The sequence below is a fragment of the Hevea brasiliensis genome, chromosome 15 (genome assembly GCF_030052815.1).
Source record: "Hevea brasiliensis isolate MT/VB/25A 57/8 chromosome 15, ASM3005281v1, whole genome shotgun sequence".
Taxonomy (NCBI): Eukaryota; Viridiplantae; Streptophyta; class Magnoliopsida; order Malpighiales; family Euphorbiaceae; genus Hevea; species Hevea brasiliensis.
The window spans coordinates 61,812,362-61,826,933 of record NC_079507.1 but is presented as its reverse complement, the minus strand read 5'-3'; the positions used below and the strand labels follow the sequence as shown (position 1 = coordinate 61,826,933).

Genomic DNA, 14,572 nt, shown 5'->3' with positions numbered 1-14,572 from the left:
TTTTAGGAATTTTTTTGAGATTTTTCGGATTTTAAAAATCGGGTTCGATTTTCCGAAAATATAAACTTTGATGATTTTTAAAAATTAATTTAAAGACTACGTGGCAAAACTAAAAATATATTTGGAGTCTACGTATTTTTCTGAGTTTTATGGAATTTTTTCGGAATTTTTGGACCTCGTTTTCGGTCCCGAAGCAGAGTAAAAATTCAAAATTTTGTATCCTGAATCGAACCGGCCGAATCGAACCGGACCGGATCGGACCGATCGAATCGGACCGGCCCTTCTCCTTCTTCCTTTTTCTTTCCCCGCGCGCGCGTCCCTCTCCCTTTTCTCTCTCGTTTCTCTCTCCTCCCCTCCCCTGCCGCCGGTCAGCCGCCTCCCCTGCGTCCTCCCCTCGCCGCCTCCCGGCCCGTCGGCCGGTAGCGGCCTGAGCGGCGCGCGCGATCTCCCCTGCAGCGCGCGCCCCGACTTCCTCGGCCATCCACGATCCAAGCTAATTGGACCGGGTCTTGTGTCCAAAATCATCTACTCGGCGAGAGCTTTCCATAGACACCAAGAACGCCGAAATCCATCTAGCGGATTGTCCGATTTTTGCTCGGGAAGATTTTAGCCAATTTCAACTTTTGGGCTAGATTTCTCGAAAACCGTGAATCCCACGAGAAAACCGAGGCCACCAGCACGCTCCATTCGTCGAGAGCTTCGCAACGACATAAATTTCGAATTTTTCCGACACCGTTTTTCGGTGGGTCCCACGGAACTTCGCAGTGTTTTTCCGAGCATTTAATGAGCTTAGAAAATTCTGAAAAATTTATGTACTAACCCCCGTGTTATGGGCTTCGTGTAGGTATCCTCGATTCGCGGAAATTCGACAGTTGACCGGGTCTGCAAATTTGGGCGCAGGACCGCACTGGAAAAGTCTCCGAATTAGACCGAGGTTTTGGCTAGCCCCCCATTTTCAGACGTCTCGAGCGCGTTCCCGAAGTCGGAATCGGAAAAGGTAAACCCGAACCTTGCTTTTTCGTAATTTTTTAGTGCTTAAATAGGATTAAAAATCCATAAAATATTCGTGGTAGCTTAGAAAATTACGATTCTTTTTGCAATAGCTTAGTAATATTGCTAAGGACCGCGGGGCAAAGTTTTATAATTTTTAGAGCTTGTTTGGGCAGTTTTTGCAAAAATGATCAATAATAAGGACTAAATTGAAATTTTGCGTATTGTGATGGGTGATTGATTTGATGGGCCCAGGAGGGGCTGTGTGATATGATTGAACTGTTGATATATGGATTGTGAATATAGAAGTGCGTTTTTAGCCCTTTTGCAGGTTGGGTAGGTCCTAGGTATAGGGGAGACTCTGCCGGATTTTCGGCACGACTTAGGACGTAATTGGTCTTTTCTTTGTTTGTGTTGAGTCAGATTGTATTAAATAAATGTAATATGATTGTCGTGAGCTGTACAGCCTTCTTCCTCCGCCCAGCCGCCACAGTGATTGTCGTCAAGTCTGTGAGTAGAATATTAATTTTAATTGTAATTTCGATATTATTATATGTTCAGCATGCCCATGCATCACTTATATGCATATATTTATGTAGTTAAACTCTAGGCATGATTTTTGATGCATTGATAAATGTTAAAGTGCCATGTATATTGTTGTGGTAATTTGGAGCAGTGTGCGTGCGTTGGCGTGCGTGTGATGTGGTGTGGACTATGGATAGGACGGGGCAGTCACGGCTTGAGTAATTCGCTGGGACCCGATCCTTCGAGGGGTAGTCACGGCTTGAGTAATTCGCTGGGACCCTCGATTTGGTTATTAAGTGGAAGTCCGAGCTTGAGTAATTACCGCACTGTGTTGGATTTAAGAGAGCTGTATAGGGGATCAGCTCCCATATATTATGATTGATGTTACAGGGTGCGTGAGTGCTCCAAATTACCTTTGTGATGTTATGATGTGAAAATGATGTGGATGTTGCATTTCACTCTACAGGGTGCATTAGATTTAGATAGTTATAGAGATTATGATTAAAATTGATATTTTACTCTCTGAGTCGAACGCTCACTCCTGTTCAAAAATTTTTACAGGCCGCAGGAGGATATTTTATTCTGGGTTAACCTGCTTTTATACTTCGCAGGTTGTTTATCGATATTTGTGTAATTTTATTTACTCTTAAAATTTCCGCATGTGTTAGCAGTAATTATTTGAATTTGGTCTGTAATATTATTATCATGTTGGACCTGTAAACTTAATATTTTAAGTCTGTTTTGATGGATTGGATGAGGGAGCTGAGCTCCCATTTATTATTATGTTGATGAGTATGTGGAGGGTGAGCTGAGCTCCCCAATGGATTGTTTATTGTGTTTACAGGTCGGGTGAGTCGAAAACTCCCCGTTGGAAAGTCCATTTACCACGACTCTGTCCGCTTGTTTTCTTGAATTTAGGCCCAATGGGCCTTAGAGTTGGGTTAATGAGCAGTTAGGCTTACTACGGGCCTCGGGGCTTTAGGCGCCTGTGTCCTAGTCTTGGTCCTACCATAGGTTGGGTCGTGACAAATGTGGTATCAGAGCTTAGGCTCCAGATTCCTAGGGAAAAGTTGTCTAAGTGTTGGGAAGAGTCTACTAGGAGTCACATGCGGAAAAATAGGGTTCACATTCGTCTTGCATTGTCGTCTTTGCTTCTAGTTTCTGCTTCATATATTGTGTGTAAATATGAGTCTATAGAGCTGTGCAATGTGCAATTTTGAATTTTGTGGGCTAATGCTGCTGAATTTCAGGAAAATGCGTAGAAGCAGGAGAGCCTGCACGCACTGTAACAGATGTGCTGACGAGGTGTCGGACAGATGAGGCGCCGCCAGGAGGTGGGGTAGGAGGCCTAGAGCCGCTCAAGTAGAAGCGGCTACCCACAGTTCAGGAACAGTCTTTCATGGCACAGGGTCCCATGGACCCCATGGCAGCTACTCTAGCTGGTCTGCAGAGAACCATCGACATGATGGCGCAGTATATGGTCCACCCTCCACAGCAGCAGCAGTCCACCGCACCAAGAGGGGAACCGTACAAACAGATCATAAATTTTAAGAAGTTGGTGCCTGGTACTTATGATGTGTCAGACGATGCATATCGGTTTCTGGATTCCTGCAGTGCAGAAAGTAATTACAGCTGATTGGTGATAGAAGATTGATAGAGTGTATGCGATGTCATGGGGCCCATGCCTGACAATGGATGAATGACTACGTGTTACCGGATGGAGGGTTTGACATGGGCTCGGTTGTGGAACTTTTATCAATCGGTTTGTGCGAAAGCTTGAGAGATCGAAGCGGTGGGCCTTTGAGGCCTTAAGACGTAATGGCAGTGCAGTAGATGAATATGCTCTGCAATTTACGAATTGAGCAGATATGCCCCTACAGAGCTACGAAACTATGAAGGTGAAGAGGTTCCTAAAGGGGCTTGACAGAGGTATGCGAACTGGCCATGATGTCGGATCGATCTTTTGATGTGGTGGTTGATCGAGCGAGACAGTTGAGATTAGCTATCTTTGTGGATGACAGTAAGAGCAAAGAAAAAGCAGGCGAGAGGGTTCCTCGGTGTCCCTTCCATGGGTACTCCGGACGGTGGTGGCGTGGTAATTACAGAGGAAAGGGTAGGAGCAAGAGAAGTGGTTTGAACCACGCACCACGAGGATCTGCACTGTGCGGATCAGCGGTGGTCACGATTCGAATCTGGCGATTAGGTGCAGTTCAGGATCCTCCTTGGCACCTTGTGCACAGTGTGGAAGAGGACATTCAGGACCTTGTTTGATGGGATCAGGAGTATGCTTCAGGTGTGGCCAACAGGGTCACTTTGCTAGAGAATGCCCCATGTTCAGCAAGCCACAGATGGGGTCACAGGGTTCTATTGCGAATGTTCCTCGACAGTTGTATCCGGGCGCTTCCAACATGGCAGGCAGTCAGTTCAGTGGCCAACAGGGCCGAGGACAAGGGGGACGTGGATTTGGAGGCGGTCGAGGTAGAAGTCGATATCAAGGTTCTGCCACTCAGGGTAGGGGTCAAGCTCGGGTTTTCACCCTGACCCACCAGGATGCTCAAGCTTCAAATGCAGTTGTGGCAGGTATTCTTCTGGTCTGTTCTTATGAGGCTCGTGTTTTGATAGATCCGGGTGCTACGCACTCCTTTGTCTCCCCTGTGTTTGCCATGAGGTTGGGTAGAAACCCCACAACTTTAGAGTGCCCTTTGTCAGTAGCTACCCCACTTAGTGACAACATAGATGTAGATATGGTTTTTCCGGGTAGCCCAGTGGTAGTGGATGGAAAGATCCTCCCAGCAGACTTGGTTCCTCTACCAGTAATTGATTTCGATGTAATCACGGGATGGGTGGTTGGCAACTCATTATGCCACCTTAGACTGCAGGAACAAAAAGGTGTATTTCCACATACCTGGTGTGGAAGAGTTTAGTTTTGATGGTGACAGGAGCGTGGCTCCATATAATTTGGTGTCAGCAATTAGTGCTAGAAAAATGTTGAGGCGTGGATGCCAAGGGTATTTGGCATTGGTGAGAGATACATCTGTAGAAGGTGTCAGCATGGAAAATGTTCCTGTTGTCAGAGAATTTATGGATGTCTTCCCAGAGGAGCTTCCAGGGTTGCCACCAGGAAGGGAAATAGAGTTTTGCATCGATGTTGTGCCGGGTACAAACCCCATATCGATGCCACCTTACAGGATGGCACCAGCAGAATTGAAAGAGCTGAAGGAGCAACTACAGGAGCTTTTGGACAAGGGTTTCATACGTCCGAGCACTTCATCCTGGGGTGCTCCTGTTCTATTTGTGAGAAATAAGGATGGGTCATTGAGGTTGTGTATTGACTATAGACAGCTGAACAAGGTGACTGTGAAGAACAAGTATCCACTTCCTCGGATCGATGATTTGTTTGATTAGCTCCAAGGAGCCAGATTCTTTTCCAAGATAGACCTGCGATCAGGCTACCATCAGTTGAGAATCAGGAATGAGGACGTGTCCAAAACGGCTTTCAGGACAAGATATGGTCATTATGAGTTCTTGGTGATGTCTTTTAGACTCACTAATGCACCAGCAGCCTTCATGGACTTGATGAACAGGGTGTTCAAGCCATTTTTGGACCGTTTTGTCATCGTATTCATAGATGACATTCTGGTATACTCTCGGACCGAGGAAGAACACGTGTGGCACTTGAGGATGGTGTTGCAGACGTTGAGGGAGCACCAGCTATATGCCAAATTTTCAAAATGTGAATTTTGGCTAGAAAGCATCTCATTCTTGGGACACGTGGTTTCTAGTGACGGCATTCAAGTGGATCCCAAGAAAATTGAAGTCAGAATCGATTGGCTTAGGCCTACAACAGTCACTGAGGTGCGAAGTTTTCTGGGTTTAGCTGGCTACTACAGGCGTTTTGTACAAGATTTTTCCAGAATAGCGGCTCCCCTAACTAAGTTGACCAGGAAGAATGTTCCATTCATTTGGACAGATGTCTGTGAGGTGAGTTTCCAGAAGCTTAAGGAGTGTCTAACCACTGCCCCTGTGTTGACACTACCTGTGAGTGGTGAAGGATGCACCGTGTATTGTGACGCCTCCAGAGTTGGCCTAGGGTGTGTTTTGATGCAGAATGGAAAGGTAGTGGCTTATGCTTCAAGGCAGCTGAAGAGGCATGAGCAGAACTACCCCACCCATGATTTGGAAATGGCGGCTGTAATTTTTGCACTAAAGATCTGGAGACACTATCTGTATGGTGAAGTGTGCGAGATATACACAGACCACAAAAGTTTGAAGTACATCTTCTAGCAGAGGGATTTAAACTTAAGACAGAGGAGATGGATGGAGCTTCTGAAAGACTATGATTGCACCATCCAGTACCACCCTGGGAAGGCCAATGTTGTGGCAGATGCTCTGAGCAGAAAATCTTACGCGATTTGGCGCACATTTCAGTAGAGAAGAGACCGTTGATTCAGGAAGTACATGAGTTGATGGATCAAGGTTTAATCCTAGATCTGTCAGATGAGGGGGTATTGTTGGCTCACTTTTCAGAGAGGCCAGACTTGAGGGACAGAGTTAGAGTTTCCCAGCACAGAGACCAACAATTGATGAAGATCATAGAAAGAGTACAGCAAGGTGAAGGTGGTGAGTTTGGATTTGCCAATGATGGCACCCTAGTACAAGGTTCTAGGATATGTGTGCCCGATGTGGACAACCTCAGGAATGAAATCATGCGAGAGGCACACTACACAGCTGCATGTGTCCACCTGTGTTCCACCAAGATGTACCATGATGTGAATGATAGCTATTGGTGGAATGGCATGAAGAGAGACATATCGTTATTTGTGTCCAAGTGCTTGAAGTGTCAGAAGGTGAAGTTTTAACAAGAGAGACCGTCGGGGAAAGCTGCAAGAGCTCCCTATCCCAGAATGGAAGTGGGAAATGATCACTATGGATTTTGTGACTGGGTTGCCTCGTACCACGCGAGGATATGATTCGATATGGGTAATTGTAGATCGCTTGACCAAATCAGCTCACTTCTTACCTGTGAAGACTATATATTCTGTGGCACAGTATGCCCGGCTCTACATTCGAGAAATAGTCAGATTGCATGGAGTTCCGCTTCCATAATATCCGGCAGAGGGCCCATTCACTTCTCGATTTTGGAGAAAGTTGCAGGAGGCACTTGGCACACGATTGAACTTCGATGCGGCTTTCCACCCTCGCAGACGACGGACGGTCAGAAAGGACAATCCAAACATCGAAGACATGCTTCGCATGAGTGTCTTGGATTTTGGAGGTCAATGGGATGAGCGGCTAGCTTTGGTGGAGTTTGCCTACAACAACGATTACCACTCCAAAGATAGGGATGGCACCCTATGAGACATTATATGGAAGAAAGTGTAGGTCTCCTCGTGTTGGACAGAAATGGGGAAGCGAAGGTGCATGATGTAGACCAGTGCAAGACACTTGAGAGATGGTTCCCTTAATCGTGGAACGATCAAAACTTTCAAGAGGCGTAAGAGTTATGCACCCCAGACGGAGGATGTGGAGTTTGCGATGGCGACTATGTATTCTGAAGGTATCTCCAATGAAGGCAGACAAGAGAATCCGAAAGAAGGGCAAGTTGGCACCTCGGTATATCGGACCTTTTGAGGTTCTTGATAGAGTTGGAGCGATTTGCCTACCGGTTGGAGCTACCACCCAACCTTTCTCACGTTCATCCCGTGTTTCACATCTCCATGCTCAGGAAATACATTCCCGATCCTTCTCATGTACTGCAGCCGGATGTGATAGAGCTAAAAGAAAATTTGACATTTGAGGAGCAGCCTGTAGCCATAGTGGACTACCAAGTGAGACAGCTGAGATCAAAACAGATCCCCATGGTTAAGGTTTTGTGGAGGAGTCAGTCGGTGGAAGAGTGCACCTGGGAGTCAGAACGGGACATGCGTAGCAAGTACCCTTATTTGTTCAATGTATAATCATGTGCTTTATTCTGCCTTGTGTAAAAATTCGAGGACGAATTTTCTGTAAGGGGGGAAGAATGTAACACCCCGAAATTTTAATTTTTATGAGCATTTTGATATTTTAATTTTATTTAAATTTTAGGAATTTTTTTGAGATTTTTCGGATTTTAAAAATCGGGTTCGATTTTCCGAAAATATAAACTTTGATGATTTTTAAAAATTAATTTAAAGACCACGTGGCAAAACTAAAAATATATTTGGAGTCTACGTATTTTTCTGAGTTTTATGGAATTTTTTCGGAATTTTTGGACCTCGTTTTCGGTCCCGAGGCAGAGTAAAAATTCAAAATTTTGTATCCTGAATCGAACCGGCCGAATCGAACCGGACCGGATCGGACCGGTCGAATCGGACCGGCCCTTTTCCTTCTTCCTTTTTCTTTCCCCGCGCGCGCGTCCCTCTCCCTTTTCTCTCTCGTTTCTCTCTCCTCCCCTCCCCTGCCGCCGGCCAGCCGCCTCCCCTGCGTCCTCCCCTCGCCGGCGCCGCCTCCCAGCCGGCAGCCGCCCAGAACGGCCGGAAAACGCGCGCGATCTCCCCCCCTGCGCGCGCGCGCCGCTTCGACTTCCTCGGCCAAATCCGGCCGATCCGGCCACCAATTGGACCGGGTCTTGTGTCCAAAATCATCTACTCGGCGAGAGCTTTCCATAGACACCAAGAACGCCGAAATCCATCGAGCGGATTGTCCGATTTTTGCTCGGGAAGATTTTAGCCCATTTCGACTTTTGGGCTAGATTTCTCGAAAACCGTGAATCCCACGAGAAAACCGAGGCCACCAGCACGCTCCATTCGTTGAGAGCTTCGCAACGACATAAATTTCGAATTTTTTCGACACCGTTTTTCGGTGAGTCCCACGGAACTTCGCAGTGTTTTTCCGAGCATTTAATGAGCTTAGAAAATTCTGAAAAATTTATGTACTAACCCCCGTGTTATGGGCTTCGTGTAGGTATCCTCGATTCGCGGAAATTCGACGATTGGCCGGATGCGCAAATTTCGGGCGAACGGACCGTTCTGGAAAAGTCTCCGAATTGGACCGAGGTTTTGGCTAGCCCCCCATTTTCAGACGTCCCGAGCGCGTTCCCGAAGTCGGAATCAGCAAAGGTAAACCCGAACCTTACTTTTTTGTAATTTTCTAGTGCTTAAATAGGATTAAAAATCCATAAAATATTCGTGGTAGCTTAGAAAATTACGATTCTTTTTGCAATAGCTTAGTAATATTGCTAAGGACCGCGGGGCAAAGTTTTATAATTTTTAGAGCTTGTTTGGGCAGTTTTTGCAAAAATGATCAATAATAAGGACTAAATTGAAATTTTGCGTATTGTGATGGGTGATTGATTTGATGGGCCCAGGAGGGGCTGTGTGATATGATTGAACTGTTGATATATGGATTGTGAATATAGAAGTGCGTTTTTAGCCCTTTTGCAGGTTGGGTAGGTCCTAGGTATAGGGGAGACTCTGCCGGATTTTCGGCACGACTTAGGACGTAATTGGTCTTTTCTTTGTTTGTGTTGAGTCAGATTGTATTAAATAAATGTAATATGATTGTCAGGTGAGCCGGGACAGCCTTCTTCCTCCGCCCAGCCGCCACAGTGATTGTCGTCAAGTCTGTGAGTAGAATATTAATTTTAATTGTAATTTCGATATTATTATATGTTCAGCATGCCCATGCATCACTTATATGCATATATTTATATAGTTAAACTCTAGGCACGATTTTTGATGCATTGATAAATGTTAAAGTGCCATGTATGTTGTTGTGGTAATTTGGAGGCGGTGTCGTGCGTTGGCGTGCGTGTGATGTGGTGTGGACTATGGATAGGGCCAGGCGATCCACGGCTTGAGTAATTCGCTGGGACCCGATCCTTCGAGGGGTAGTCACGGCTTGAGTAATTCGCTGGGACCCTCGATTTGGTTATTAAGTGGAAGTCCGAGCTTGAGTAATTCGCTGGCACCAGGTTGGATTTAAGAGAGCTGTATAGGGGATCAGCTCCCATATATTATGATTGATGTTACAGGGTGCGTGAGTGCTCCAAATTACCTTTGTGATGTTATGATGTGAAAATGATGTGGATGTTGCATTTCACTCTACAGGGTGCATTAGATTTAGATAGTTATAGAGATTATGGTTAAAATTGATATTTTACTCTCTGAGTCGAACGCTCACTCCTGTTCAAAATTTTTTACAGCCGAGGAGGATATTTTATTAGGTTAACTGCTTTTATACTTCGAGTTGTTTATCGATATTTGTGTAATTTTATTTACTCCTAGAATTTCCGCATGTGTTAGCAGTAATTATTTGAATTTGGTCTGTAATATTATTATCATGTTGGACCTGTAAACTTAATATTTTAAGTCTGTTTTGATGGATTGGATGAGGGAGCTGAGCTCCCATTTATTATTATGTTGATGAGTATGTGGAGGGTGAGCTGAGCTCCCCAATGGATTGTTTATTGTGTTTACAGGTCGGGTGAGTCGAAAACTCCCCGTTGGAAAGTCCATTTTATGGGACTCATCTGGCTTGTTTTCTTGAATTTAGGCCCAATGGGCCTTAGAGTTGGGTTAATGAACAGTTAGGCTTACTACGGGCCTCGGGGGCTTTAGGCTGGCCCAGGTCCTAGTGCCGGTCCGGCCCATAGGTTGGGTCGTGACAAGAAAATGCAATACAAAACCAAAATAAAATAAGATAATTGAAACAATTTTCATGCCCATTATGGTTGGTGAGGAAAGTCCTTTTATAAAATTCAAAAGGTGTCTTTATATGTGCAATCCATAAAGATTTTCCATTAAAAATTTTCTAAGGTTCGGTCCAATCTACTTTCTTTATTCTCATTATTTTAAAGAATAATTACTTTGATCTTTACATTACAGTTAGTGACAAGTATAAGATTAATATTGACCTATTTTCTCCTTCATCTTATTAATTATCAAACATAAGTATGGATATTGGACAGTAGACCTTGATAAATTTCTCTCCATCTTCCTCTGTCTCAGTAATTACTGCAGCTGATGCTGCCCATTCTTTTTGTTCTTACACACAGATTAATTGCTCCTGTTTTAATTTTTTTTATTTTATTGATAATGGAAGTGAAATTGTGAAAGAGGGTAGGATAGTCATTTCATGTCATCTAGAGAGTTTGTTTTCTTTCTAAGTAGATTACAGCACCTGTCTTTTTCAATTTTAGAAACAGGGGAAACTATGAAATCAGATATATGAGAATATGAGATACCCACCTTGATTATATAGTTCCATATCATCATCAATCACCTCAAAAACACAAATTTCAATCTGGGTTTTACTCTTTTCTTTGAAAAAAGTTTGATTTTCTTCCTCTATTTTAATCTCCATAAACAAAACAGCTTCATGAGAAAGCTTAATTTGGCCCTGTTTTGAAAAATACTTTCTCAAGTCCAATTCCATTTCGAGTTATAAAATGGGCTAATATGGGTTTATGCTTTGTTTGAGATCAAGAAAATTTTTTGTTCATGAGGGTTCTGTTTTGCAAGATCCATTGTCCTCCTTTCGTTTGCTTTTGCAAGCCCTCTTCTAGCATATATACTGCAGGACCATTGAAATTGGAAAACAGTCCTCAGGTGCCTTCAACTGCAGTTATATCAGTTGCTAATGCCTCCTCTAAATTCAATGATCATCATGTGTATAGTGACTCCATTGGAGTTAAAGAAGAGAGTTCGGAAGTCGATGTAGATGTGGATGGGAAGCAATCAAAGGCTCAGAATTGCCTCAAAAGTAGTCTTATAAAGTCTGATTTGGATTCAAAAGAGGTTGAGAAGAAGAGAGTCCAGTGGATGGATTTCTTAGGAAAAGAACTTGTTGAGATCAGGGAATTTGAATCCAGGTTCGTACTTTTTTTTCCTTTTCTCTCTACTTTGATTTTTGTTCTAGACTGAATTAGTTTAGCTTTTGTTTGGTATTTTATGGAACTTGAGATTGAATATCACATGAATTGTATAATTTTCTTGCATTCATTATTTTTTTTAAGAAGAGGGAGAATAAACTTGAAAAATTCTTGGCCAAGATGTGAATACTTGTGAAAGAGCATATCTTTGGATTGAAAGTACTTGAGAGAATTATAGTATGTTAGTGAGATAGTAGAGCTTTTGAGGCTATTTTCGGGGTTGGTTCTGAGAAAGTTCCCAACTTTCCATCTCTTCATGTTATTTCTACCAAAATTCTTTCAAAATTTTAATTAAAATCAGGCAATATACAATGATATACGCGGATTGTTCATAAACTTATAATGCCCTTTTCTTCATTTCTTTTTTTTCTTCTACTTAAATAGTGAAACGGAAGATTCTGATAGTGAAGATGAGAGCAATAGAGGCTGTTCATGTATGATTCTTTGACAGTGAAAATTAGAATCCCTGCTGCAAGTTCCTGTAGCGAATGCTGCAACCAGAAGAGGAAGCCAAAGGAAAGTTTTTATCTCCATCTACTCAATTCATCCAAATCAATGTAGCTGATAATTTATTTTCCTTGTAAGATCTCAAGCTACCATTTGTTAATTTTATTAAGATAATGTTAATTCTGTTCACTTATTTGACTAATTCGTTTTTACAGGGCTTTTTTGAGCCCTTGGATTACGTAATCATTAATTCTCGTAAGCAGTGACAAACCTAGGAATTTAACAACACATTTGGATAGCCAATTTTTGTTTTCAAATAATTACAAGAAAGGGTTGTAGGCAACATTATCAGCTGTAAAATTCCAGCTCTCAGTCGAGTCTTCAGTGGGAAATGATCTCATGCACCAGGACAGTGCAAGCAGTGGCAGATGCGAATCTTCCTGCATGCAATGAACTAGATCACCCTTCAGTTTCAATTAAGGCCCAAGCAAGTTTCAAGACAAGCAACAGTTGAATAAATTTATGATTGATATGTTTCTGCAAAAGACCTTACTTTACAAACACCCAGTCAAAGCCATAAGCAGACATTAAATACAAGTAGACATCCATAAACAGAACTCTTCTAAAAGCTGCATCCCTTGTGAAACTAGCAAACCAGATAGGCCGAATAGAACAAATCTTCTCATCGGCGATTAGGCTCTGCAAGCCTAGGCCTGCATACCATTTGTTCAAGAAACTGGGAAAGACACATGCTTTGCAGCCCTTTGCTCAACTAATTTCTGCTCCTTGGCTTCTGCATCTCTTTTCAATTCAGCTAATTGTTCCTCGTATTCTGCTTCAATTATGTCAAGAGAAACCTTCTGTTCTTCCCCAAGAGCCTTGATCTTTGACTCTATCTCTTTCATTTTCTCTTTCCTCTGACTCGGCTTCTTTGACTCCAGCTGCAACTCGACCCGTCTTAGCCTCCAGGCAGCTTCCTTCATACTTGCAGCCCAAGCACGATGCTCTTCTTCCAACTCTCTGCAGCACTACATCAACTCAGTTATCATCAAGTTCTCACCACAAGTAGTTGCTGATCCATGAGGTGGCAAACTTCCTAAGAAGGAGTGTTATCTGGTCCTCTCTCAAGCTGCAGCCAAGGGATTGGAGGAGGAGCTGAAACTGTTAATGATGAGAGGCTTGTGGTTACAGAAGGAGAGGGTGGCCTGACATAGACAGCAGATATGGTGTTGGAAGTGGAAAGCCAGGGCGGAAGCAGATTTGGTGCAGAAGCAGGGGGACCAGTATGAAGAAAGCCCCCATTTGAAGTGGCCATGACAAATGCTGGAACAGGGCGTTCTTTCACTAGTTTCTCTGCAAAAGTCTCTAGAATCCTATTGTACTTGCCCTTGTCAACTGGCTCTACTGTCCTGTTGTTTTACTCCTGCTTTCTCTGCTGCCTCTCCTTGAATGGTTCCCACCACTTTCCAAGTCTCTTAGCTGTTCGGCCAGGAACTTCAGCTGCAATTTTCTTCCATTTGTTACCATGTTTGACCTGAAGTCGGATAACAAGATACTGCTCTTCTTCAGTAAGAGATCCTTTATTTATTCCAGGCTTGAGGTAGTTCTTCCACCTTTATACGCAGGATTTGGCATCCCTGTTTAGAGGCGTGTTCATGCGCTGTGACACAAGGTTCCATTCCCTTGGACCATACTGTTTAACGTATGCACGTAAAAAAGCATCCTCTTCAGCTCTCCAACGTTGCCTCTCCTTCATTTCCAGGTGCAACTGTCACTGCCCATTGAAGCAGGATTAACCAAAGATTGATACACAACAACACAAAAAGTTGTTTCTTCATTACACATTTCTAAGAAAAGACAACCAAAAAAATGATATCAAAGTTCAATGACGATGCAGATAACAAATTTGAGTTGGCAGTACTTGCCATGCATCCCACAGATACCACCCAAGTATTCGACAGAGGCATTCATGCATATGCAGATGATCGAATTAAAATGGACATAAGCACAGAACAAGTTTATTCAAAAAGATTTTAATTAGGTTACAAACTCATAAAAAAGATGACACACAAAAAACTAGCATACGAGGAACAAAATACAGCTCCAATAGACTCAATATTCCTCCTCCTATCTCTGGTACAACAACAAAATTGGCAAGGTGGATTTACCTTACTACACCATAAATCAGGCACCAACAAATAATTGCAAACAACAGCAGATTAAGCAAATCAGCGGTTACTGATGTTTAGATTTCCAACATGAAAAGAAATTGATGCCAAGAAAACCATGTGATAATAATGAAGTTCACAAAGAATTTATGCTATAACATTAAACACTGATTGAGAGAACAAGAAGAAGAAGATGTCAAACAATATCTGAAAACATTGGTAAACCCTTGCATTGATTTTGCCCCAAAGTACAAAATGGATAACTCATATGTATGATTAACGTGGAAGAAGAAATATTACAGGATCCCTCCCTAGAGAATAACTAAACAGGGAATTGCCATTCTAAAATGTACAACTGACAATAAAAGCTAACTGCCATTATTAGCACAGCAGACAATAAAAACTATCAATGTCTGCATCATACTGAAACAACATGGCATATGTCACAATGCTTCAGAAATTCATCCAAGACATACTAAATTCAAGAGCCCTTCCCACTAAATGTGCCCCAATATTGAATTCAAATCATATG

The 14,572-nt window shown here is 43.0% G+C and overlaps 1 protein-coding gene and 1 pseudogene across 1 annotated transcript; one reads left to right on the top strand and one right to left on the bottom strand.

Moving 5' to 3' along the window:
- The first annotated feature begins 10,680 nt into the window (after window positions 1–10,680).
- LOC110632245 (uncharacterized) lies at window positions 10,681–12,074 on the top strand. The gene is made up of 2 exons (XM_058136830.1): window positions 10,681–11,365; window positions 11,810–12,074. Exons 1-2 carry the CDS (start codon window positions 10,995–10,997, stop codon window positions 11,871–11,873), a joined length of 435 nt encoding a protein of 144 aa, XP_057992813.1. The 5' UTR covers window positions 10,681–10,994; the 3' UTR covers window positions 11,874–12,074.
- A 398-nt stretch (window positions 12,075–12,472) lies between these two features.
- On the bottom strand, window positions 12,473–14,173 carry LOC110632244 (transcription factor AS1-like; annotated as a pseudogene).
- Between the last annotated feature and the right edge of the window lie 399 nt (window positions 14,174–14,572).